The sequence below is a fragment of the Tachyglossus aculeatus genome, chromosome 10 (genome assembly GCF_015852505.1).
Source record: "Tachyglossus aculeatus isolate mTacAcu1 chromosome 10, mTacAcu1.pri, whole genome shotgun sequence".
Taxonomy (NCBI): domain Eukaryota; kingdom Metazoa; phylum Chordata; class Mammalia; order Monotremata; family Tachyglossidae; genus Tachyglossus; species Tachyglossus aculeatus.
In genome coordinates this window covers 55,858,004-55,882,164 of record NC_052075.1, presented here as the reverse complement: position 1 = coordinate 55,882,164, position 24,161 = coordinate 55,858,004, and the positions used below count along the sequence as shown (strand labels likewise).

At 52.6% G+C, this 24,161-nt stretch overlaps 1 protein-coding gene and 1 non-coding gene across 2 annotated transcripts; one reads left to right on the top strand and one right to left on the bottom strand.

Annotated features, from left to right (window-relative positions):
* The first annotated feature begins 545 nt into the window (after window positions 1-545).
* KRT80 (keratin 80) lies at window positions 546-21,704 on the top strand. Its single transcript, XM_038753184.1, has 9 exons — window positions 546-974; window positions 5,608-5,816; window positions 12,629-12,689; window positions 13,711-13,806; window positions 16,771-16,935; window positions 17,940-18,065; window positions 19,879-20,099; window positions 21,408-21,463; window positions 21,574-21,704. Exons 1-9 carry the CDS (start codon window positions 546-548, stop codon window positions 21,702-21,704), a joined length of 1,494 nt encoding a protein of 497 aa, XP_038609112.1.
* Window positions 13,159-13,296, bottom strand: LOC119933818. Its single transcript, XR_005452688.1, has one exon. It is a non-coding gene; the product is annotated as a small nucleolar RNA SNORA7 (small nucleolar RNA).
* Window positions 21,705-24,161: the final 2,457 nt, after the last annotated feature.

The following is a 24,161-nucleotide window of genomic DNA, read 5'->3' as shown; positions in this document are numbered from 1 at the left end:
TGCAGGGCACCGAACCAGGAGCCTGAGAGAGTACAATAGAACAGAGTTGGTAGACAGTTCCCCCACACACACCACATTCAGGAAGACCCCAGAGGGTGGTCTCCCCCTGCAGAATCCAGAACCTCCCAGCCGGCCCTCGGCTTCCCGCATCGTGCCTCCTCCGAGGAGCAGGGCCTGCTGGCCCTCGTCATTTTCCAGAGGTATGTGTGTGTGTCACCCCTCAGCTATGTGCAGCGATAGCTGTCGGCTGCCCAAGGCGCTCTCTCTCCACCCCTTTCCTCGTTTCGCCTCTCCTCCCTCCTCCTCTCCCTCCACCAACCCCTTCCTCCTCAGTGCTCTCCTCCGGCCCCTGGCTGAGCATGTGCATGACTGTCTGGTCCCAAGCATGCGGGGCTCTCCCACCCGTGGTGCTGTCAGGAGCGGGAGGGTGGAGAGGGCGGGGGTGAGGAGAGGGAAGGCGAGAGGCTGGGGTTAGGGTGGGGGGGTGGAGGAGAGGCATAACATCTAACAGGTTGGTCTAGATCAGGGCCCCACCCTCGCCAGGGATGGTAATGAGCAGTGTGAGACAGGTGTTTGTAAGTCATTATCCAGACCAAGCGCAGAGGAGACGGGGAATCAACGCCGTCCCGAGTGCCACCTCTCTCTGGTCATCCCCGTCCCCCCTTTCCCCAACCCCGGCCCCTCCCCTCCCACCCCGCCATCCCCGAGCCATGGCCGGCCTCCCACAGTCCTTCAGCAGCTTCAGCGGCTGCGGGCCATCGGGCCTGGGGTGGAGGATGAGCGGGGAGCCTGGCTTCAGCTCCTGCAGCTTCATCCCAGGAGATGTTCCCTCTTCCTTCTGCAAAGTGACCGTCGACCCCTCCCTGCTGCTGCCCCTGGACATTAAGGTGGACCCGGCCATCCAGCAGCAGAAAGCCCGGGAGCGGGAGGAGATGAAAACCCTCAACGATAAGTTTGTCTCTTTGATTATGAAGGTAAGCGGGGAGAGGCCATGATTGGGGTCGGGAGGTGCTGGTTCTGGGGAAGGGATGCGAGCCTGGTTTGACCGGGCAGAGGGGCCATGTCCTCTGCTCTTTCCCCTGGCTCTCTGGTGTCTGAGCACTCGGGTTCAGGGTCAGAAGGGTGAGTCACCCATCCTGGGTCAGGTGGACCAGGTACTGGTGCGGGGCAATCAGGGCCCAGTAGGGGAAACTCGCTGGGGTCCAGAGAGAAGCATAAAGGGACAAAGGGCTCTTAAAAAGGGCAGTTTGAAGAAGCAGGGGGACTCCCTGAGCGAGAAGGAGAGATGGAAGGGAGAGAAAGTCAAACCCTTCCTCATCCACCTCTGGCTTTCCAAAATCCTCTCCTTCCTCTGCCTGGCATTCATTGGGGATGCCTGGCTTTGCCCAGTTGCCTCCCACAGCCGCCATCCCCTATGCCCCCCGCCAGCCCCTGAGGGTGACACTCTTCCCGGGGCGGGGGGAGGGAGGAGAAGAAGCCGGAGCCTCAGGGGGACAGTGGGGAACAGACTGCCAAGTGTCAGGGAAAAGGAATGAGGATGATACCAGAGAGAGGAGTCTGGCTGCAAGGACTGGCAGGACGTGTGCCTGAATGGATCCCTTCTCCCCGGTGGGCACGGGGGTGGGCAGAGGGCTAGCCTCTGAGGGGCAGCCCCTCCCCCTCCCCCCGGGCCACTCCAGGAGACCCAGGAGTTTGGGGTTTGTTATGCCTCAAACCGTCAGCATCGTACCTAGGGCAGGTCTCTACACAGCTCTCCTCCTCCTTTCCAACCCTGCTTAATCCCTTAAAAGGATCTCACTCAACGATGTCATTTCTCCCTCACCCTCCCCTCCACCCGCTCCCTTCGATGCCTGCGCTGATATCACCCCGTATTGTCGCCAGGGATATGGGATGTGTGTAAGACGTCCTGCCTTGATGGGGAAACCCGGGGGGAGGGGGGAGAGGGAGAGGGGAGTGGTCCCTCTCTAGAGAAGCAGCATGGCTCAGTGGAAAGCACACGGGCTTTGGAGTCAGAGGTCATGTGTTCAAATCCCAGCTCCACCAATTGTCAGCTGTGTGGCTTTGGGCAAGTCACTTCACTTCTCTGGGCCTCAGTTACCTCATCTGTAAAATGGGGATTTAGACTGTGAGCCCCCCGTGGGACAACCTGATCACCTTGTAACCTCCCCAGTGCTTAGAACAGTGCTTTGCCCATAGTAAGCACTTAATAAATGCCATCATGATCATTATTATTATTATTAGGGTCCAGTAAGCCTGGACCATTCAGGCATTTTTGGTCCAGGGTCATGGGGCTGGACTGGATGATCTAGCCAGTTGGAAGCCTCCCAGTCTCTTCCGTGTGGGCCCAGAATGGGTCGAAGGTCAGAGATGGCCCTCAACCCATGAGCCTCAGCCTGGCCGGGGTTCTGCCACAGGAAGGAGTTGACAGCAGGCAAGACTGCCACATCTTCGTGGCCAGGACCGCTGTGGGGAAGGGAAGGGTCCCGGGGATAAAAAGCGGGCAGGTGGAGGGGAAGCCTGAAGGGGCTGGGATGATTTGGCTGGAAGAAGAGAAGGATGAGGGATGGCTCTGGGTTTGAGGTTTAAGCTGCGGTGGCAGGGATTGTGGTGGCACGCCAGGCGGACGGCCGAACTGTCAGAGTTGGAGACAAGGAGGCGGCCCCGTCGGGGAGATAGCAAAATCTTCCTGAGAGACCTGAGGGAGTAAGTTGGAGACTGGAGGCAGGAGGATAGACGGGATGACCTTCAAGATGGGGCAGGGCTTCTGGTCTGAGGAGTCTGTAGTCTCAAGGTCACTGGCCCCCAGGAGAGGACCAAGGATCTCCAACTGCACATGGATGCTCCTGAGACTAGAATGGACTGAAATGGATGTTCACAGGGTTTATGTCATAGGATTCTACCCCCCCACCACAAAACACACACACACACAGAAAAAAACACTGTGTGCTGAGTCCTAAGAGCAACAGAGGAAGGAGGAGATACAGTCCCCGTCTTGAGGGGCTGCAACTCTTTTAGGGAAGACAGGACATCCACACACCAATACTCCCTCCACACATACACACCAATGCACACACATGTGCTGGACATAGGGGAAGGGGCAGAGGGAGGTCTGTTGAGGGATGCAGTTCACATACCCCCACACACGTCTTCACACAGGCATACACACACATACACACACACAGAAGGAGGAACAAAGTCCCAGGGACAGAGGCCTCCTTAAGTCTCGAAGAACAGCCACCAGACAGACATTCAGGCAGATGGGGACGGCCTGGGTAGAGACCCATCAGGGAAGGCTTCCTGGAGGAGGGGGCGGGTCCGGAGGGGCAGATGGGCCATTTCCGGATGCGTTCGTCCCGAAGCCGTAGGCCGGGATGGTGGGGAAGCTGGTTCCTCTCCCTGGATTAGCTGCCCTCCAAAGTCTTTTGTTCCTGGCATGGTGCTAGGGGGAGCAGGGAGGCGTGGAGGACAGGGGCTGGCCTCTGGTTGCTGGTGCAGTCTGAGAACTCCTACTTTGCTCCTTCTCTCCCCACCGTTGACACCCACCCCACTCCAGACCAGGGAGAGGAGAATGCAAACACAGGGGTCAGCTGCCTTTCCTCAACTGGGGCTGCAATAAAAGGCTTCCACTGTAGCGGGAGGGTTGAAGGTCAGACCGTGGGCAGGTGAGGCCAGTGGTTCTGTTCCCCTCAGGGCCAGGCAGGTGAGGACACTCCTGGGCTGCCCCCAGTATTTGTCCGATCCAGCCTAGATCAGGAAGAGGGCAGAGACGAGGAGGGCAGAGACCAAGAGGGAGCCAAGGGTGGAACTGGCCATGGCTCGGTCTGGCCGAAAAGAAGGGGGCAGGATGGGCTGGGGGCAGACAGGCCCATAGCTGAGTTAGGGTTAGGGGGTGGGGGGAGATTAGGAGAAATCTCTTGTGTCCAGGAAGCTTTCTCATCTGCCCAGCCCGTGTTGAACTGCGGCAAAAGGGCTGCACCAGAGGGCTGGTTCTGCAGCAGGTGGGATTTAGGTTAGACCTAGGGAGAGAGAAAGTGAGAAGAGAGAGCGAGAGAGAGAGAGAGAGAGTTCCCCATCTGTTGAGACAGCTCCAGAGAAAGAGAGAAGGAAAATAGTGAAGATTCACTTTCTTCCAAAATAGCTTGGTTTCTATTAGGTCAATTGCCTGGTCTGTTTCCTGGTTTCTTTTAAGACTTCCAATAACCCTACTGCCTCATTTCTTAGAGCCTCACTGCCTGATTTCCAAATTACCCCACTATGTGGTTTATTTTGGGCCCACTGCCTGGTTTCCAGTAGACCCTCTGCCTGGTTTCCTTTAGGCCTGCAGCCTGATTTCTAATAGCTGTACTGCCTCATTTCTTACAGCCTCGCTGCCTGATTTCCATTAGTCCCAGTGCATGGTTGGCATGAGGCCCACTGCCTGGTGTGACCTTGGGCAAGTCACTTAATTTCTCTGTGCCTCAGTTCCCTCATCTGTAAAATGGGGATTGAGACTGTGAGCCCCATGTGGGACAGGGACTTCAGTCATTCATTCATTAAATCATATTTATTGCACACTTACTGTGTGCAGAGCACTGTACTAAGCGCTTGGAAAGTACAATACGGCAACAGATAGAGGCAATCCCTACCCAACAACAGGCTCACAGTCTAGAAGGGGGGAGACAGACAACAAAACAGAACAAGTAGACAGGCATCAATAGCATCGTGGGTCAGCGGAAAGCGGGTCAGCGGGCTTTGGAGTCAGGGGTCATGGGTTCAAATATCAGCTCCACCAACTGTCAGCTGTGTGAATTTGGGCAAATCACTTAACTTCTCTGGGCCTCAGTTACCTCATCTGTAAAATGGGGATTAAAACTGTGAGCCCCACATTGGACAACCTGATCACCTTGTAACCTCCCCAGTGCTTAGAACAGTGCTTTGTACATGATAAGCGCTTAACAAATTCCATTATTATTATTATTATTATTATTATTATTATTAATAGCATCCAAATAAATAAATAGAAGCAGTGTGGCTCAGTGGAAAGAGCCCGGGCTTTGGAGCCAGAGGTCATGGGTTCAAATCCCGGCTCTGCCAATTGTCAGCTGTGGGACTTTGGGCAAGTCACTTCACTTCTCTGGACCTCAGTTACCTCATCTGTAAAATGGGGAAGAAGACTGTGAGCCCCACGTGGGACAACCTGATCACCTTGTAACCTCCCCAGCGCTTAGAACAGTGCTTTGCACATTGTAAGTGCTTAATAAATACCATCATTATTATTATTAAGTATAGATACGTGCACATCATTAATAAAATAAATGGAATAATAAATATGCACATTGTATCTACCCCAGTGCTTAGAACAGTGCTTGGCACATAGTAAGTGCCTAACAAATACTTATTATTATTTATTCATTCACTCAATCATATTTATTGAGCGCTTACTGTGTGCAGAGCACTGTACTTGGGCCTAGGGCCTTATTTTGAATAGAACCGATGCCTGCTTTCCTTGAGGCCCGTGGACCTCGGTGGAAAGCCTGGTGGGGGAAGGGTTGAGCGGGGACCCTCCCCCTGGACAAGGGGCCTCTCCCTCACATACCCACCCCCACCCTTTTACCCCTCCACCGGCAGGTGCAATACCTGGAACAGAGGAACCGGCTCCTGGAAACACGCTGGGCCTTCCTCCAGGAACAGGAGTCAGGCCCGATCGACTGCTCCAATATCTACGAGGTCTACACCACCCGGCTGCAGAAGGAGCTGGCTGATGTCAGCCAGGAGAGGGGCCGACTGGAGGCCGAGCTGCAGCAGGTGCTGGGGAGCGTGGACGAATACCGCAACAGGTGCGTCCCCCGGATCATCATCATCATCAATCGTATTTATTGAGCGCTTACTATGTGCAGAGCACTGTACTAAGCGCTTGGGAAGTACAAATTGGCAACATATAGAGACAGTCCCTACCCAACAGTGGGCTCACAGTCTAAAAGGGGGAGACAGAGAACAAAACCAAACATACCAACAAAATAAAATAAATAGGATAGATATGTACAAGTAAAATAAATAAATAGAGTAATAAATATGTACAACCATATATACATATATACAGGTGCTGTGGGGAAGGGAAGGAGGTAGGATGGGGGGATGGAGAGGGGGAAGAGGGGGAGAGGAAGGAAAGGGCTCAGTCTGGGAAGGCCTCCTGGAGGAGGTGAGCTCTCAGCAGGGCCTTGAAGGGAAGCAGGGCCTTGAAGGGATCACACCCAGGGGCAGGAAAACCAAGGGCCTGGGTAACCCACAGTTTCGGAGTCCCCCACATCCCCGAGTGCTAAATTACCTCAACCTTAAAATGGAGATTAAGACTGTGAGCCCCATGTGGGACAGGGACCACGTCCAACCTAATTTGATCGTACCCACCCCAGCGCTTAGAATAGTGCCTGGCACATAGTAAGCGCTTAACAAATTCCACAGTTATTATTATTTGAGAAGCAGCGTGACCTAGTGGAAAGAGCCCAGGCCCGGGACTCAGAAGACCTGGGTTCTGATCCCAGCTCGGCAACTCGAACGCTGTGTGACCCTGGGCAAGTCACTTCATTTCTCTGGGCATCAGTTACCTCATCTGTAATATGAGAGTTAAGACCGTGAGTCCCATGTGGGACATGGACTGTGTCCGATTTGATTAGCTTGTATCTACCCCAGTGCTTAGCACAGTGCCTGGCACACAGTAAGCACTTAATACCATTTAAAAATAAAGTGTCAGTGGCCGGAGTCAGAGAGAGGGGATTAGCTAGGCCTCCGGGAAGGGGTGGAGGGGCCCAGCAGGGAGGGCCTCGGTCGGGGCCACTCCAACCCTCCCCATCTGGAGTTCTTTCTTGAGTCTAACCTAAATCTCCCATGCTATAATTTCCTCTCCCGCCCTGCTGACTCCCTCTCTCCGGGGTGCAAAGCCTGATGAGGGAGGCCTGGCCCCGCTGGGAGCTTTAATCCTCAGCCCGGAGCCGGGAGGGGCTGGTTCTGCTCTCCTCTCTCCCCCACAGTTGGCTCCTGGCACCACCCCCAATTTGGGGATTTGAGCCTGGCTCTGGGAGAGTTGAAAATCCCCAGGCGCAGATGGGTTTTGATCCATGCGGATGCTTAGGGTAATCAGTCAAGCAATCAATCTAAAGTATTTATTGAGTGCTTATTTTCTTTGATTTTTTTTATGGAATGTTTTAAGCGCTTACTCTGTGCTGGGCGCTGTTCTAAGCTCCATAGAAGATACCAGTTAATCGGGTTAGACACGGTCCATATCCCATATGGAGCTCACAGTCTTAATCCCCATTTTACAGATGAGGTAACTGAGGCATATAGAAGTGAAGTGACTTGCCCGAATTCCCACAGTAGACAAGTGGTGGAGCCGAGATCAGAACCCAGGTTCTTCTGACTCCCAGGATTGTGCTCTATCAATGAGGCCATGCTTTTTCCAACTGTCCTGAACACTGTACTGAACGTACGATAGTGTTGGTAGACACAATTCCTGATCATAGGGAGCTGATAATCCTCTAGGTTACAATCTAGTCCATGGGGGCTCCTCTCCCTGCCTGATTCCCGGCTAGGCATCCCATCGGAGAAGCAGCGTGGCTCAGTGGAAAGAGCAGGGGCTTGGGAGTCAGAGGTCATGGGTTCTAATCCCAGCTCTGCCACTTATCTGCTGGGTGACTTTGGGCAAGTCACTTAACTTCTCTGGGCCTCAGTTACCTCATCTGGAAAATGGAGATTAAGACTGTGAGCCCCATGTGGGACAACTTGATTATCTTGTATCTTCCCCAGTGCTTAGAGCAGTGCTCGGCACATAGTAAGTGCTTAACAAATACCAAAATTATTATCATTATCAGGCTGTCTCATCGGGGATAACAGAGCTTGGCACACAGTAAGCGCTTAACAAATACCATCATTATTAAATAGTGACCCACACCGAGCAGTGTAGCCTAGTGGATAGAGCACAGGCCTGGGAATCAGAGGACCTGGGTTCTAATCCCAACACTGCCATTTGTCTGCTGTGTGACCAGGCTTGCATGACCTTGGGCAAGTCACTTAACTTCTCTGGGCCTCAATTTCCTCATCTGAAAATGGGGATTAAATCCTACTCCCTCTCAGACTGGGAGCCTCATGTGGACAGGGACTGTGTCCAGCCTGATTATCTTGTGGCTAAGCCACCGCTTAGTACGGTGCTTAGCACATAGTAAGCACTAAACAAATAGCACAATTATTATTACAGGTTGAGAGGACGGAGGTTGTCAACCTGGCAGCTTTACTGCTGCCTGGTAAACTGAGTCAGACACATCCTCTTCTTCCCCAAGCCCCTCCCTCTCCCCTTTCACCATCATCCTACCAGCTCCTCAGGGGAGGCTGCGTTTTCTGGCCCACTGCCTGATTTCCGTTTTATCTGGCTTCCTGGTTTCCGCCGGGCCCACTGCTCGATCTCCACTAATCCCACCAATATCCACCAAACCCACTGGTTAATTTTCAAGAACTTGGAGATCCAGAGGGCAGGAGCCACTTCCCAAAGCCCAGGATGGTGCCCGGCAGATGGCATCTCAGGGGGTGAGCAGCCCGAGCTTGGAATCGGCAGGGCCCTGGCTGCAAATGGAGGGGGCTCATGGGGGCCAGATTGCGAGTCTACCCTCTGTGGGCATAACTGGGCCCCAGTGCCAGTGGCCTGGAGGGACAAGCCAAAGGCAAGTTGAGCCGAGCTTCTGGGGCCACTGGGGGTTGGTGGGGGGTGGAGGCCGGGTCCAGAGAGGCGGCCTGGAGCGAGGAGCCACTAATCCGTCCCTTCCCAGCCCCGATGAGGTCACCCCAAACTCTGGGAGGGAGCGGGTGCAGAGGGAGCCAGTCTGGTTTCAGGCACGGGTGCCAGGCAGGGACAACCAGACCCAGCTCCTTTCTGCTAGAAGGCTTGGCAGTTCCTGGTCAGGAAGCAGAGGGATGGCCAGGATGGGACCTCCTTCCTGCCTCCCCATCCCATCCACAGGCCGCCATCTAAATTTCTTTTGGGCCTACTGCCTGCTTTCCCTTTTGCTTTCAGCCTAGTTTCCATGTGGCCAAACGAGCGAAGGTTCCTGGCAAAGCCTGGTTGGCCCGCAGTTCCCACCTCCCATCAGTCCCTGTCCCCTCCCTCCTCCTCCATGGCTCCCTTTAACCCTCCCTAGCTGGCGGGGGGCTGCTGGGAAGGCTGAATCTGGGACTGGAGAGTTGCTATAGTCTAGTAGAAGGGTGCGGCCAAGGACCAGACAGCCAAAGGGTGGAGGCTGAAGATAACACCCTCCACCAATAGCTCAGGCCCGTGGGAGTCATCCCATCCAACCCCCTGCCTCCATATCACCTCCCCCCACCCCCCGACCCCTGCCAACAACCTCCTCCATCTGGCATCCTGCAGGCTTAAAAAAGTTCTAGGAAGGAGGTGCCCAGTTCTCCAGGCGGCACTGGATTCCTGCTGCAGGGTTCGCCCCACCTCTTTCCACAGCCCAGTGGGAATCAGCCCATTCCCAAGGCTCCCCCCACCTTCTCCTCTCCCACTCCCTGGATACCTTGTCCCAGCAGAGAAACGACAACAGCAGTGATATTGTCCAGGCACTATCGAGTGCGGAGCACTGTACCAACCTTTGGGAGAGTTCAAGGAAACAAGACTCATGCACTATGCCTGTCCACAAGGAGCTTCCATTCTAACACAGACTGGCCCTTTCCCCACCTGATGGTAGAATATCCGCCCCGCCCCACTGCCCATGCAGAGGGGACAGAGTTGCAAGGCGGAGAGTGTCCCATGGCTCTGCTGGTGCAATTCATTAGGGCCGCTGCCTGGTTTCTTCCGAGCCCTGGGCCGCGGGCTGGGTTGGCAGATGACACTGGATGAAGTGGCAGTGCCACTGACCTCAAAGGGAGATGATTGCTGGTAGAGGTTTAGTCAGGGCTGGTGGGGAGGAGGAGAGGGCTTTGGCCAGGGTCCCCCAGCCCAGGTGGGGACTTAGTAGTGGTGGGGGGTGGTTCTGGAGCCCCCACGTGGGTCTTCCCCCCCACCCCCGACCATCTCCCCACCCCAGAGCCTGGGCCCAGAGGAGGAGGTGGGGCCAGTTCCATGCCTGGGCGCGTTCTGTACCTGGGACCGACTGGCAGGTTGGCCAGGATGATGTCAGCGCAAGAGAGTGATGGCCCCGGCAGGCAAGGGCGGGTGGGGACTGGGCCCTGGGTGGCTGATGGGTGGGGACTGTAGCATCCAGGAGCCACTGGGGGATGGGGGGAGTTGGGTATTCCTCAGAGGCAGGGGAGCACAGACCATCCTGACTTTCCCCCAGTGACCCAGTACAGACTATCCAACCCCTCTGACTCTCTCCTCTTCATTCCAAACTCTCCCCAGTGACCCAGCATAGACCATCCAACCCCTCTGACTCTTCCCTCTTCATTCCAAACTCTCTCCAGTGACCCAGCACAGATCATCCAACCCCCCAACTCTCCCTCTTCATCCCAAACTCTCATTAGTGACCCAGCACAGATCGGCCAACATGCCTGATCCTCCCCTCTTGATTCCAGACTCTTCCCAGCGACCCAGCACAGACCATCCAACTCCTCTGCCTCTCCCCTCTCCATCCTCATCTCTCCCCAGGGGCACAGCACAGACCCCCATCCAAGAGTCCATCTAAACCTCTGTGGACTCTGCTAGGGGGAAAGTTTCCCTTTGCAGGTGATCCTACTGGGTGAAGATAAGTTTCCTTATATTGTTTTTGAACTTGTGTCCTAGCCCTGGTGCTGTACAATTTGGGGAGCAGAAATCCCTTGTAATAATAATAATGACAGCATGTATTAAGTGCTTACTATGTGCAAGGCACTGTTCTAAGCTCTGGGGAGGTTACAAGGTGATGAGGTTGTCCCACAGGGGGCTCACAGTCTTAATCCCCATTTTACAGATAAGGGAACTGAGGCCCAGAGAATAATAATAATGATGGCATTTATTAAGCACTTACTATGTGCCAAGCATTGTTTTAAGTGCTGGGGAAGTTACAAGGTGATCAGGTTGTCCCACGGGGGGCTCATAGTCTTAATCCCCACTTTACAGATGAGGGAACTGAGGCCCAGAGAAGTTAAGCGACTTGCCCAAATTCACACAGCTGACAAGTGATGGAGCCAGAATTTGAACCCATGACCTCTGACCCCAAAGCTCGTGCTCTTTCCACTCATCCATGGTGCTTCTCATAATAATGATTCATTATTATGTAATAATAATAATGATAATCATCATCATGATAATTGTAATAATAACATTAATAATATTTGTTAAGTGCTTACTATGTTCCAAGCACTGTACTAAGGGTTGGAGAATATACAAGCTAATCAGGCCCCACTTGGAGCTCACAGTCTAAGGGGAAGGGAGGACAGGTATTGAATCTTCATTTTGCAGATGAGGGAACTAAGGTCCAGAGAAGTGAAATGGCTTGCCCAAGGACACACAGAAGACCAGAGCTGGGATTAGAACCCAAGCCCTCTGACTTCCAGGACCCTTTCCACTAGGCCATGCTGCTTGTTCATCCTGACCACCCACTTGGAAATTGTGAGAATCTCAATTCCTCCAAGCTGCCTCCTGAGGACAGGCGCACTCACATACAAGCCACATAGTGTGTCTGAGTGGCCCTAGGCTCCGTACACCTGATTTTAGCGAAGGCTGGGCCTGGCAAGGAGAATCCATGAAACAGAGCTGCAGCTTTTTAGCCTGTACAGGGTTCCACCCTCTCCTCCTCACCCTCAAACCCCACCCTGACTCCGTAAATACCCTTTATAAAATGCATTTCTATAAGCAGTAGGATCCCCTATTTACTCATCTATGAGGGGCTGCCATGGTCCAAATTGAAGAGGAACTTCCATCCCATCAGTCGGGAGAAATTCAAGAGCATTTTGACCCATCCCACATACCAGGCTGAGAAAGAGAGGAGCCTCTTATAGACAGCCTCCTCTTCTTCATGCCCAGGTACGGTAACCTTGGGATGGGGAGATGAACTGGGTGATCAGAATGACTCTCTGGGGGTCAACCCAACCAGCCCCCTGAAACTGGAACAGGAGATGGAAAGTGGAGTCTTTCCCAGCTGGGCCAAGTAAAGGACAGGGCAGATGCAGGGGCACTGATGGAATGACCCCCTCAAGGTTCCTGAACTCTAAATCTCCATCCTGCCTCCCCTTCCCCTCTTCCCCACTTTAAGTCCCCTACCTGACTCGCCTGGGGGTGGGGAAAGAGATCTCTCTTACTGTCTCTGCCCTTCTCACTCTGTGAGTCTCTGTCTGTGTCTCTGTGTCCTTCTGTCTCTGCCTGTCTCCACTCTATGGGCCTCTGCGACTTTCTCAGTGTGTCTGACTGCCTCTGTTACTGTGTATATCTCTGTCTCTGTGCTCTGCACATAGTAAGCGCTCAATAAATACGATTGATTGCTTGATTGATTGATTGTCTCTGGGTGTCACTGTGGCTATTTCTATCGGTCTCTCACTCTATGTGTCTCAGTCCCTCCCATTCTGACTCTATCTCAGTCTCTGTGCATCTCTCACTCTAACTCTTCTTCCCTCCAACCCGGTCTCTGATCCAGTCTCTGTATGTGTCCGTCTCTCCTCTCTCTGCCTCGGGCTCTGCCTTTGGCCCTCTCAGGTATGAAGAAGAGATCACGAAGAGAATGGACATGGAGTTTACCTTCGTTCAGCTGAAAAAGGTAATCACCTGAAACTTCCTCCTGGGGCTGAGGTCTTGCGGCTCACTAAATGCCTTTTTGGCCCGCTGCCTCATTTCCATCCTGCCTCCCTCCGGCACGTGGGCCAGCAAGTATTCGCAAGGCTGATTATTTATATTAATGCCCATCTCTGCCGCTAGACCATAAGCTTGTTGTGGGCAGGGAATGGGTCTACCGATTCTATCCTATTCTACTTTCCCAAGTGTTTACTACAGTATTCTGCACACTGTCTTGTCTTGTTTTATGCCATCAAGTCTAAAGCAACACCACAGACACATCTCTCCCAGAACGCCCCACTCTCCATCTGCAATCGTTCTGGTAGTATATCCATAGAGTTTTCTTGGTAAAAATATGGAAGTGGTTTACCATTGCCACCTTCCGCGCAGTTAAACTCGACTCTCCGCCCTCGACTCTTTCCCATGCCACTGCTGCCCAACATGGGGGAGTTTTGACTTGTAGCAGATAGTCTTCCACTTGCTAGCCACTGCCCAAACTAGGAATAGAATGGGTAGGCCTCTGCTTGACTCTCCGTCCTGTAGCCGAGACCGGTAGAGTACTGGAAACTCTCCAGGTGCGACCCGGAGAGGGGTCTGCACACTGTAAGTGCTCAATAAATACCAGTGATGAATTGGTTGATTGATCACCGAGAGATGGATGGAGAGAGCAAGAGACAGGGAGAAATAGTGAGGCAAAGAGACACAGGGGCAGATAATCAATCCATCAGTGATATTTATTGAGCACTTACTTTGTGCCGAGCACCGTACTAAGCAGCTGGAAGAGTATGATACACTAGAGCCACCCCTCAGCCCCCAACCTTTCCTTTGGGAATGTGTCTGTTAGATTGTTATATTGTACTCTCCCAACACTTGGTACAGTGCTCCAAACACAGTAAGCACTCAATAAATTGGATTGACTGACTGATTTGGTTGGTGGGAGGGACCCTGGCCCCCAGCCCCTCCCAGTCACTCCCACCCCCTCACCCCCACGCCCTGTGTGCCCCCAGGACCTGGATGTTGAATGCCTACGGAGAACTGAGTTGGAGACCAAGCTACAGGGCCTTCAGGGCTTCGTGGAGCTGATGAAAAATGTGTATCAGCAGGTGAGTATCCATGGGGGTAGGGCCAGGCCCTCACTGGCTCCACCCCACTCATGGCATCATGGGGAGCCCCACCAATATCCCAAAAAACCTGCACCCCAGAGACTTTTCGAATGGCACAGTAGTTAAAGCACAGGGCTGGGAGTCAGACAGTCATGGTTTCTAATCCTGGTTCCACCACGTGGCTTCTAGGTGACCTTGGGCAAGTTGCTTCACTTCTCTGAGCCTCAACCTCATCTGTAAAATGGGGACTAAAATTGTGAGCCTCATGTGGGACAAGGACTGTGTCCTACTTGATTTGCTTGAATATACCCCAGTGCTTAGTACAGTGCCTGGCACACAGTAAATGCTTAGCAAATACCAATTATAATTGTTATTATTATTATTATTATTATTATGTGCCTGGGTGGAGGAAGGAGGGATAGGACATAGAGACAGGAAAGACATGTGATGGGGGTAGGGGACATTCTTGGAGCCACTAGAAGGGTCGATGGGGCGAAGGAGTCAGGAAGGAGGGAAGGTGTACCCCAGGGAAGAGGGGCTTAGTCACACTGAAGTAAATTCAACTCCTGGAGAGGCTGTGCACTTGGGAAATGCCCACTCCTGCTAAGGAATAATTCCCTCTGACAAAGGCATAATTCACTCTGTCCATGTAGGCAGAGGGACCAGGAATGGAGTATAGATCTTGCGTAGACCCATCTGGAGGAAGAGACAGAGAGAGAGAGAGAGAGAGAGAGAGAGAGAGAGAGAGAGATTCTAATAATAATAATAATGGTATTTGTTAAGCACTTACTATGTGCAAAGTACTGTTCTAAATGCTGTTCTAACCTGTAAGCCACATGGGGGCAGGAATTATGTTTTTCTATTGCACTCTTCCAAGTGCTTAATACAGTGTTCTGAACACAGTAAGCACTCAGGAAGTACCATTGAAGGAGAGGGAATCTCTAGACTGTAAGTTCCTTGTGGGAAGGTATCATGTCTACCAACTCTGTTATATTGTATTCTCCAAGCACTTAGTACAGTGCTCTGCACAAAATAAACACTCAATAAATGTCACTGAGGGAGAGAGAGGGAGTCTTTTTTCACAGTATTTGTTAAGCAATTACTATGTGCAAAGTACTGTTCTACTGTTCTAGATACAAGCTAATCAGGTTGGACCCAGTCTCTGTCCCACATGGGGCTCCCAGTCTTTATCCTCACTTTACAGATGAGGGAACTGAGGCCCAGAGAAGTGAAGTGACTTGCCCAAGGTCATACAAGAGACAAGTGGCAGAGCCAGGATTAGAACCCAAGTCCTTCTGACTCCCAGGACCATGTCTGTAGACTGTAAACTCTTTGTGAGCAGGGACCAGGTCTTCCAACAATATTGTACTCTCCCAAGTGCTTAGTACAGTGCTCCGCACACAATAAGCACTCAATATATACTACTGATTGATTGATTGATCAATTAATTGGGATGGAGACAGAAGTGGAAAGATAGAGGGGGGTAAAGAGAGGTAGAGTTCTGTCTGTGGGCCTGGAGTTGGGGATGGGGGTCACCCCAAACTGGGCAATCCAGAATTGTAAGATTAGGAACCAGAATTCTAGGGTGTGCCTCTCCCAAGGAGAGATGCCATTCATTCATTCATTCATTCAATTGTATTGATTGTCCCCTCACTTTTCCTCTCCCACTGCTCCTTTTGCCACCCCCACCATGCCCCATATTCCCAAGTTTCCACCCTCCCCTCCGGCACCCTCACCGGTACCCCATGTTCCCGATGGGCTCCTCCCACACCCCTTTTTCACCCATGGGCCGCGTCACAGCACCTGTTGATTTTGGCACCCCAGGCCGCGTGCCCTGTTGGCTGTTGCCGTGGGTTCCCACCTGACCGCGCCCCCTCCCCCTCTGCCAACCGGGGCCCAGTGCCCAGGTGACTCACCTGTTCCTGGGGCCCAGCAATACAAGTCAGCAATGTAGGCCATGTGGGTGTCCCCTCCCCTATCACACCTCTTCCTTCCACACCCGCCCCAAGCAAACCTATCCCACCCGCTCAGGGCAGATAGCCAAAGGGACAGTGGTGGGGGGGTAACAATAATAATAACTGTGGTATTTGTCAAGTGCTTACTGTGTGCCAGGCACTGTACTAAGCACTAGGGTGGGTACAAACAAATCACATTGGATATGGTCCCTGCCCCGTGTGGGGCTCACAGTCTCAATCCATATTTTACAGATGAGGTAACTGAGGCATAGAGAAGTTAGGTGACTTGCCCAACGCTACAAAACAGACAAGTGACTGAACCGGTATTAGACCCCATGGGCTTCAGACTCGTAGGCCCATGCCCTATCCACTATGGGAACGAAGACCCCCTTCCCTTCTGCACCCAATGGTTCCTGCTGAAGCAACCTGCCCCCTCCCTCCTTCCTCCATGTGGGTCTGGAGAGACTGCAGGTCCTTAAAACTGTTAGGCAGTGCTCAGAACAGAAATCGGCTAGTGGGCCTAATGGAAATCAGGCAACGGGTCTTGGAGAAATTGGACAGTGGGCCTATAATAAAAGGACTCTCCCTTGCCTCTGGGACAGGCTTCCCAGACCCTCCTCACACCACTTCCCTCCACTCTGCACAGTAGTAGTAGTAGTAATATCATTTATTAAATGCTTACAGTGTGCAGAGGCTTTAAGCGTGTTGTGGGCAGGGAACATGTCTCCCAACTGTCATGTTGTCCTCCCAAGCTCTTAGTACAGTGCTTTGCACACAGTAAGTGCTCAATAAGTACCATTGATTGATCGAGAGGACTGTACTAGTGCTGGGAAAAAAATAATCCAGGTGGGAATTCCTTGGACCCCGTTGCTCAGATGGAGCGACTGAAACCCAAGGGTCCTGGTGGAGGGAGGAGAGGGGGGACATGGACATGGGACCCAGGAGTCCTCGGGAAGTTGCTTTTCCTTCCCACAACTCGCAGCTCAGTCCCGGTTTGCCCCATCCCCAGGAGCTCCAGAACCTGATGGCAGAAGTCAAGGATGTCTCCGTGACAGTGGGGATAGACAGCCAGTGCCACATCAACCTGAGCGGTATCGTGGAGGAGGTGAAGGCCCAGTATGATGCCATCGCAGCCAAGAGCCTGGAGGAGGCTGAGGCCTATTCCAGGAACAGGGTATGGCTACTGGGCGTGGGCACCGGGTGGGTGGCACCGAGGGGTGGGCATCGGGGAGATGCTAGTGGATGGGGGTGGAAGGGCTGGCAAACCCGGGGTGTGTGGAGGCAGGATGGGCACTGGAGACCAATGGTCAGGGGGCTGTGGGCACATGGAAGAGCAGGGGAAAGGAGCGAGACAGGATTGGGAAAGTTATTATCATTGTTGTTGTTAATAATAATAATAGTATTCATTAATAATAATAATAATTGTGGTATTTATTAAGTTCTTACTATGTGCCAGGCACTGAACTAACCACTGGGATAGATATAATTTAATCGGGTTGGACACAGTCCCTGTCCTCCATAGGACTCACAGTCTTAATCCCTATTTTACAGATGAGGTAAATTAAGCACAGAGAAGTGAAGTGACTTGCCCAAGATCCCATAGCAGAAAAGTGGCAGAGTCAGGATTAGAACCTAGGTCCTTCTGACCCCCAGGCCCGTGCTCTATCCACTAGACCATGCTGCTTCTCTGCACTAAACACTATGCACTAAGTACTGGGGATGAACACAGGTTGGATAGTCCCTCTCCCACATGGGCTTCACAGTCTAAGTTGGAGGGCAAACAAGTATCTCATCCCCTTTCTACTGCAAGCGCATAGTACAGTGCCCTACACACAGTAGGCGCTCAATAAATACGACTGAATGAAAGATGAGAAAACTGAGGCACAGAGCAGTCAAGTGACTCAGCCAAGGTCACACAACAGGCAAATGGCAGAGCAGGGATTAGAATCGTGGTCCCCTCGCTCCCAGGCCTGCACTTATCCCAGGAGGGATGGAGGGAGAGGGGAAGGTGTGAAAACGGATGGGGAATTAAAGAGGAGATGCTGATGACACCTCCTGACACATGCCATTCCGGGAGTACTGGTGGTGGCCAGAGAGGGGTCGGAGGTGGTCAGGGAGGTCTTTCCTCCCTGCTACCGGCCCTAACCCCTGGCCCCATCCCGGCCCCACCTTCTGCAGCTGGAGGAGAGCCAGGCTCGGTCGACCGAATGCGGGAACAGCCTCCAGGCCAGCCGGAGTGAGATCGCCGACTTGAACATTCAGATCCAGAAACTGCGCTCCCAGAAACTCTCGCTCAAGAGTCACGTGAGTACCGCCCCCATTCCGGTCAGTACCCAGCCTCCGCGCAGGTCAAGGATGAAACCCGGGGTGGGCAGCACACCTCGGGACCCCCCCCAGGTCAGTGGGGGATGGGACCCAGACCCAGGGGTAGACAAACTCCATCCCGACGGGCCCTCCATGTGGGTAGGAGGAAGGGACTGGAAAGTAGGTTCCTCCCATCAGTAAGTTCCAAGCTTTGCCCTTATTAAAAGAAAAAAAATGGTATTTGTTAAACGCTTACTATGGGTCAAACACTATTATCAAACACTAGTATCAAACACTGACTATGTGTCAAACAGTGAGCAGGCGGCGGGCACCCCACCCCTCTCTCCCGGAGTATTTATTACTCTATTTATTTATTTATTTTACTTGTACATTTCTATCCTATTTATTTTATTTTGTTGGTATATTTGGTTCTGTTCTCTGTCTCCCCCTTTTAGACTGTGAGCCCACTGTTGGGTAGGGACTGTCTCTATGTGTTGCCAATTTGTACTTCCCAAGCGCTTAGTACAGTGCTCTGCACATAGTAAGTGCTCAATAAATACGATTGATTGATTGATTGATTGAGTACCCCCGGTGTGGAGGCGCAGAGAACAGGGTAGCGAACCTTCCTGTCCTGACTGCAACCCCTCTTAGGCCTGATCCTCCTTCAGAGAGAGTGCAAGTGGGCATGGAAAGCAAACCCAGCCCCCACTGCCCCCACCCCTTCTCCTCTGACTCAGTTTCACCCCCCAGGGGACGGTGCCCCTGGCATGGCACAGTTCAGGGCTGCAGAGGGCCCATTCTTCAGGGTCCTGGGAAGAGAGTAGAGCAGCAGCATGGCTCAGTGGAAAGATCATGGGCTTTGGAGTCAGAGGTTATGGGTTCAAATCCCGGCTCCGGCACTTAGCTGTGTGACTTTGGGCAAGTCGCTTCACTTCTCTGGGCCTCAGTTACCTCATCTGTCAAATGGGGATGAAGACTGTGAGCCCCCCGTGGGACAACCTGATTACCTTGTAACCTCCCCAGAACTTAGAACAGTGCTTTGCACATAGTAAGCACTTAATAAATGCCATTATTATTATTATTATAAGTGCTGGCGTAGGTACACAAGATAATCAGGTCCCACATGGGGCTCTCAGTCTAAGTAGGAGGGAGAACAGGAACTGGATCCCCATTTTACAGTTGAGGAAACTGAGGTATAGAGAAGTTAAGTGACTTACCCAAGGTCACACAGCTAGTACTTGGCAGAGCCGGGATTAGAATCCAGGTCCTCTGACTCCCAGGCATGGGCTCTTCCCACTAGGCCATGCTGCTTCTCTTGTGTCAGCGGTCAGGGGGGTGACGGGGTCTGTTGAGGGTCGAGGGTGGGGGTGTGGTGGAGGTGATTTCCGAGGCACCCCATCCATCTCCATGCATCCATAGAGAAGCAGTGTGGCTCAATGGAAAGAGCACAGCCTTTGGAGTCAGAGGTCATGGGTTCAAATCCCAGCTCCGCCAATTGTCAGCTGTGTGACTTTGGGCAAGTCACTTAACTTTTCTGTACCTCAGTAACCTCATCTGTAAAATGGGGATTAAGACTGTGAGCCCCACGTGGGACAACCTGATCACCTCGTAACCTCCCCAGCGCTTAGAACAGTGCTTTGCACATAGTAAGCACTTAATAAATGCCATCATTATGATTAGTATTATTATCTGGAAGTCCTTTCTGATATCACACCTAAATCCCACATGCAACAGTTGGAGTTCATTTCCCATTCTGGCCCGGCCCGCTCCCCGCCCTGACCCCCGCCTAACCACCCCATCCGTCTGCCCTCAGTGTTTGCACCTGGAAGAGAGCATCAAGGAGGCCGAGGAGCAGGGCAATGTGGCCTTTCAGGACGCCAAGGCCAAACTCCTGCGACTGGAGTCCGCCCTGCACAAGGCCAAGCAGGACATGGCGCTCCAGCTGCGGGATTACCAGGAGCTGATGAACGTCAAACTGGCCCTGGACATCGAGATTGCCACTTACCGGAAGCTGGTCGAGGGAGAGGAGAGCAGGTGGGTGAAGGAAGAGGGCCCTACAATCTGAAACTCAGCTAAGGCAAGCGGCCCTGGCCCAAGTGTCACGTCTAAAGAAATCAGGCAGCGGCCCTTAAATAAAATTGAATCTCCTCTGTCTCACCTTTAGCCTTACCGTAGACTTGGAAAGTTGATTACAGGGAAAAGATGAACCCCTCCCCTGGCCCATGCCAAATGTGGGGAAGAGAAGCAGCGTGGCTCAATGCAAAGAGCCCGGGCTTTAGAGTCAGAGGTCATGGATTCAAATCCCGGCTCCACCAATTGTCAGCTGTGTGACTTTGGGCAAGTCACGTCACTTCTCTGGGCCTCAGTTACCTCATTTGTAAAATGGGGATTAAGACTGTGAGCCCCACGTGGGATAACCTGATCACCTTGTAACCTTCCCAGCACTTAGAACAGTGCTTTGCACATCATAAGCACTTAATAAATGCCATTATTCTTATTATTAAGAATAGTGGGCAAGGTCGGAGTAGAGCCAGAGCACATCTGGCAGCTGAATTATTTAATAAACCAGAATGGGATCCCATTGCTCTGCAGGCCAGGCGCCAGAGACTCAAATGGCCCCGATATGGAAGTCAAAGGACCTAATCCTGCTTCCACCATTTTTCTGTTGTGTGACCTTGGGCAAGTCGCTTAATTTCTCTCTGCCTCAGTTACCTCATCTGTAAAATGGGGATTAAGACTGTGAGCCCCACAAGGGACATGGACTGTGTCCAACCTGATTCTCTTGTATCGACCCCTGTATTTAGTACTGTGCCTGGCACATAGTAAGTTCTTAACAAAGACCATTAAGAAAAAAACGGAAAAGGTGGGAGTAGGGTCAGAGCAGATCTAACAGGCGAATTATTTAATGAGCTAGAATGGGACCCCTGTTGCTCTGCAGGGTGGGCTAGGGACTGCTTTGCCTACAGAAAGTTCCTGGCCCGAAAGGGTTAATGCTCATCCCCTCTCCTACAGCTTCCCCACCCCCTCACAATCCAAAGTCTGGCCAGAAGGTCATGGGGTGTCCTGGGGGAAGCAGGAAGTAACCTCTCTTGCATTTTAATGGGGGAAGCAAGGAACAGAGAGGGTAAGGAATCAACCAGGGGTCACACAGCAGCAAAGCCAGGAATGGAACCCAGCAATATCATCCTCCCAGCACCAAAGCCTGTAGAACTGGGACTGTGTCCAACCCTATTATTTTGTGTCCACCCCAACGCTCAGCACAGTACCTGGCACATAGTAAGCACTTAACAAATACCATTAAAAAAAACAAAAGCTTGACTCTTCTCCCCTCTCTTCCTCCAGAATGGACTGTCCCTCCTCAGCCACGGTCAGCACCTTCCAGTCCAGGAACAGGCCCAGTAAGTCACTGTTGGGGTGCTAGGGGGTGGGCTCGGGCTGGGGGCCTGGGGGAGGGATGTGGGGGGTTGAGGGAGACTCCCCAACATCCCACCTCCTGTTTTCCCCCCAGCCAAAGCCAGCTTCTTAGGCCCCTCTCAATCTCTGTCCTGCAAGAAGAAGTATGAGAAGAAGGGTCCGGTCATCAAGATCACCGAGCTGACCGAGAAGCTATTCTCTCAGGAGTCCGAGGCCACTCAGTAAAGCGGTCCGGGACCCGGGCCTGTGCCCGGCCCCACCTGAGCAGCGGGAAGGATCCGGGATCGACTCTCATAAGCAGAGGCCCACGGCGGCCCCTCTCTATCTCTTTGGTTTCCCCCACAGGCCTGCAGGCTGGATCTTCGAGGCCTCTGGGGGATGAGGGGAGAGGCCAGGGATGGGGACCCTGGCTGACTGACAGGGCGCGAGCACCCCTCAACCCACACACAGGGATAAAGTGAATTGCCCGTCCCCACGCTGCATCAACAATGCGAGACCAATTGGGGTGAGGAGGCCCACAGATCAGCCGCCAGAACCTCCCTCATGATGACCCCTAATGGAAATGTGATTTTCTCCCAGCAGGACTGAGTGAGAGACCCAGGGCAAGAGGGGGTGAGGCGCTGGCCAGAGGTTGACTCGAGCCGCGGGAGGGTGGTAGTGAAAGGCTTAAGGCCAGAGACAGCTGGAGTCCCGTCCTGGGGTGCTGGGATTGGCAGGGGGTCAAACCTTCCATATTAGGGGACCAACCTGAACCCCCTCCTCTCCACCGGGCCCTGCATACTAGACAGTATTAAACACCTTCTGGCCAGGGACGGCAGGAGAGCTGGGCCTGCTTCTCAGGGGTCCAGAGAGGGCAAAAGACCTGCCCAAGTCACACATCCAGCAGAAGGCAAGAATTCCCTACTCCGCTCCCCCTGCCCCCAAACTGCCTCCTAGTCCTGCAGTTACCTGTGAGGCACCTTGGTGGGGACTATGGAGGTAGGCAGAATTGGAATAAGGCTAGGGGTCCCAAAACCTGCTTGGCCTGTTTGCTGTCCCGACGACCCCAGCTTCATTTTCTTGCCATTATCAGTGCAGGCCCCCACAAACACACACACCAAACCCCCTGTAGCTGAGGCTTTTCCATACTCACCTCCCCCCCCTCACCATCTAGCCCCATCTCCGTACCCTCCCCCTCCCCACACTCACCACCACAACTCTCACCTCTCGCTCCAAAAGTATTTGCACAAAGCCGGGCTACGGCAGGGTTGGGATTCCCATTTCCTGGGAATTCCAATTTCCCAAGAATTCCAATTTTCAGGATTCCTGTTTCCCAGGACCTCTGCTCTGGTTTCCTTTCAAGACAAATATCCTCAGGCCCTCCACTCCATCAACCTGCCCCCTGTTATACTGAGTATTTTTCTCTGGGGAGATCTCTTCCCCACCCAGACCCCCAGACCCCCAGCCCACTGGACTATGAAGGTAGCGGCTGAGGACCAGGTGTTGGGATCATGGCCCTCCTCTGCCTGTCTTAGCTGCCCCCTGAGCCTGTCCAAACCCTGGAAATGCACCCCCTCACCCAAGCTGCTTCTTAAAGGGCCCCTCCCCCAGAGGGCAACCTGCACCCCATTGGTTCCTCCAAACTTTCACCCAGAGACCCCACCCTTTCCCCCCCACCCCAAGGTAAAACCACTCCACCTCTCTCCTCTTCTCTTAGAGAAGCAGCGTAGCCTAATGAAAAAAAAGGACAGGCCTGGGAGTTGAATGATCTGGATTCTAATCCCGGCTCTGCCGCTTGCCTGCTGGGTGACCTTGGGCAAGACGCTTAACTTCTCTGTGCCTGAGTTTCCTCATCTGTAAAACGGGGATTCAACACCTGCTGTCCTTCTCCCTTAGACTGTGAGCCCCATGTGGAATAGGGACTGTCTTACCTGATCATATTGTACCTATCCTGGTGCTTAGTACAGTGCTTGGTACATTGTAAGTGCTTAACAAATACTACTATTATTATTATTAATTATTATTATTATTATTATTTTCTGCCAAGTTGTAATTTGTCCTTCTGGCCTATGGGCTCGCTGAGGATCAAGACTTCCCCACTGCTTCTCACAGAAGTGGGGGATGGGGGGAAGGAGGGGAGGGTCTCTGTAGAGGTGGAGTTGGCTGTCAGCCAGGGGTCTCTCTAGGGGTGTTTGCTGCTGTTTGGGGCTATTTATTGGTGTTTGGGACAGAAATAAAGCATCAGTAAATGAGATACTTATATACATATATATGATATATATTTTTTTCATAACTTATATGGCTTTTAACTTATTGTCCTCCCTTAAAGAGGGGGTCCCCACATGGCGCAGCTGTGGGGTCAGTGTTTCTGCATACCATCTGCACCAGCTCCCAAAAGGACCTCGATTACCTTCGGTCAATAAAGTTGAGATGTGTCTGCCAAAACAGCTTGGGGTCTCAGTGAGTCTCCTTTCAGGAAACCAGCCTTCATCCCCTTCGGGCAACCAACCATGCAGACGGGGGTCTCCACTGGGCCCTGGGGAAAGGTCAGAGTTAGAGGCCAAAGAAGCTGCGTGGCTTAGTGGAACAAGCGTGGGTTTGGTAGTCAAAGGTTCTAATCCTAGATCTGCCACTTGCTTATTGTGTGACAGTAAATCACTTAACTTCTCTGGGCCTCCGTTTCCTCATCTGTAAAATGGGGAT

Excerpts from the sequence above, each read along its gene's own strand:
- KRT80 (XM_038753184.1), top strand. The coding sequence starts at position 546 with ATGGTAATGAGCAGTGTGAGACAGGTGTTTGTAAGTCATTATCCAGAC. Across the intron at positions 5,817-12,628 it reads GTGGACGAATACCGCAACAG|GTATGAAGAAGAGATCACGA; the intron begins GTGCGTCCCCCG and ends TGGCCCTCTCAG. Across the intron at positions 21,464-21,573 it reads CCAGTCCAGGAACAGGCCCA|CCAAAGCCAGCTTCTTAGGC; the intron begins GTAAGTCACTGT and ends TTTTCCCCCCAG.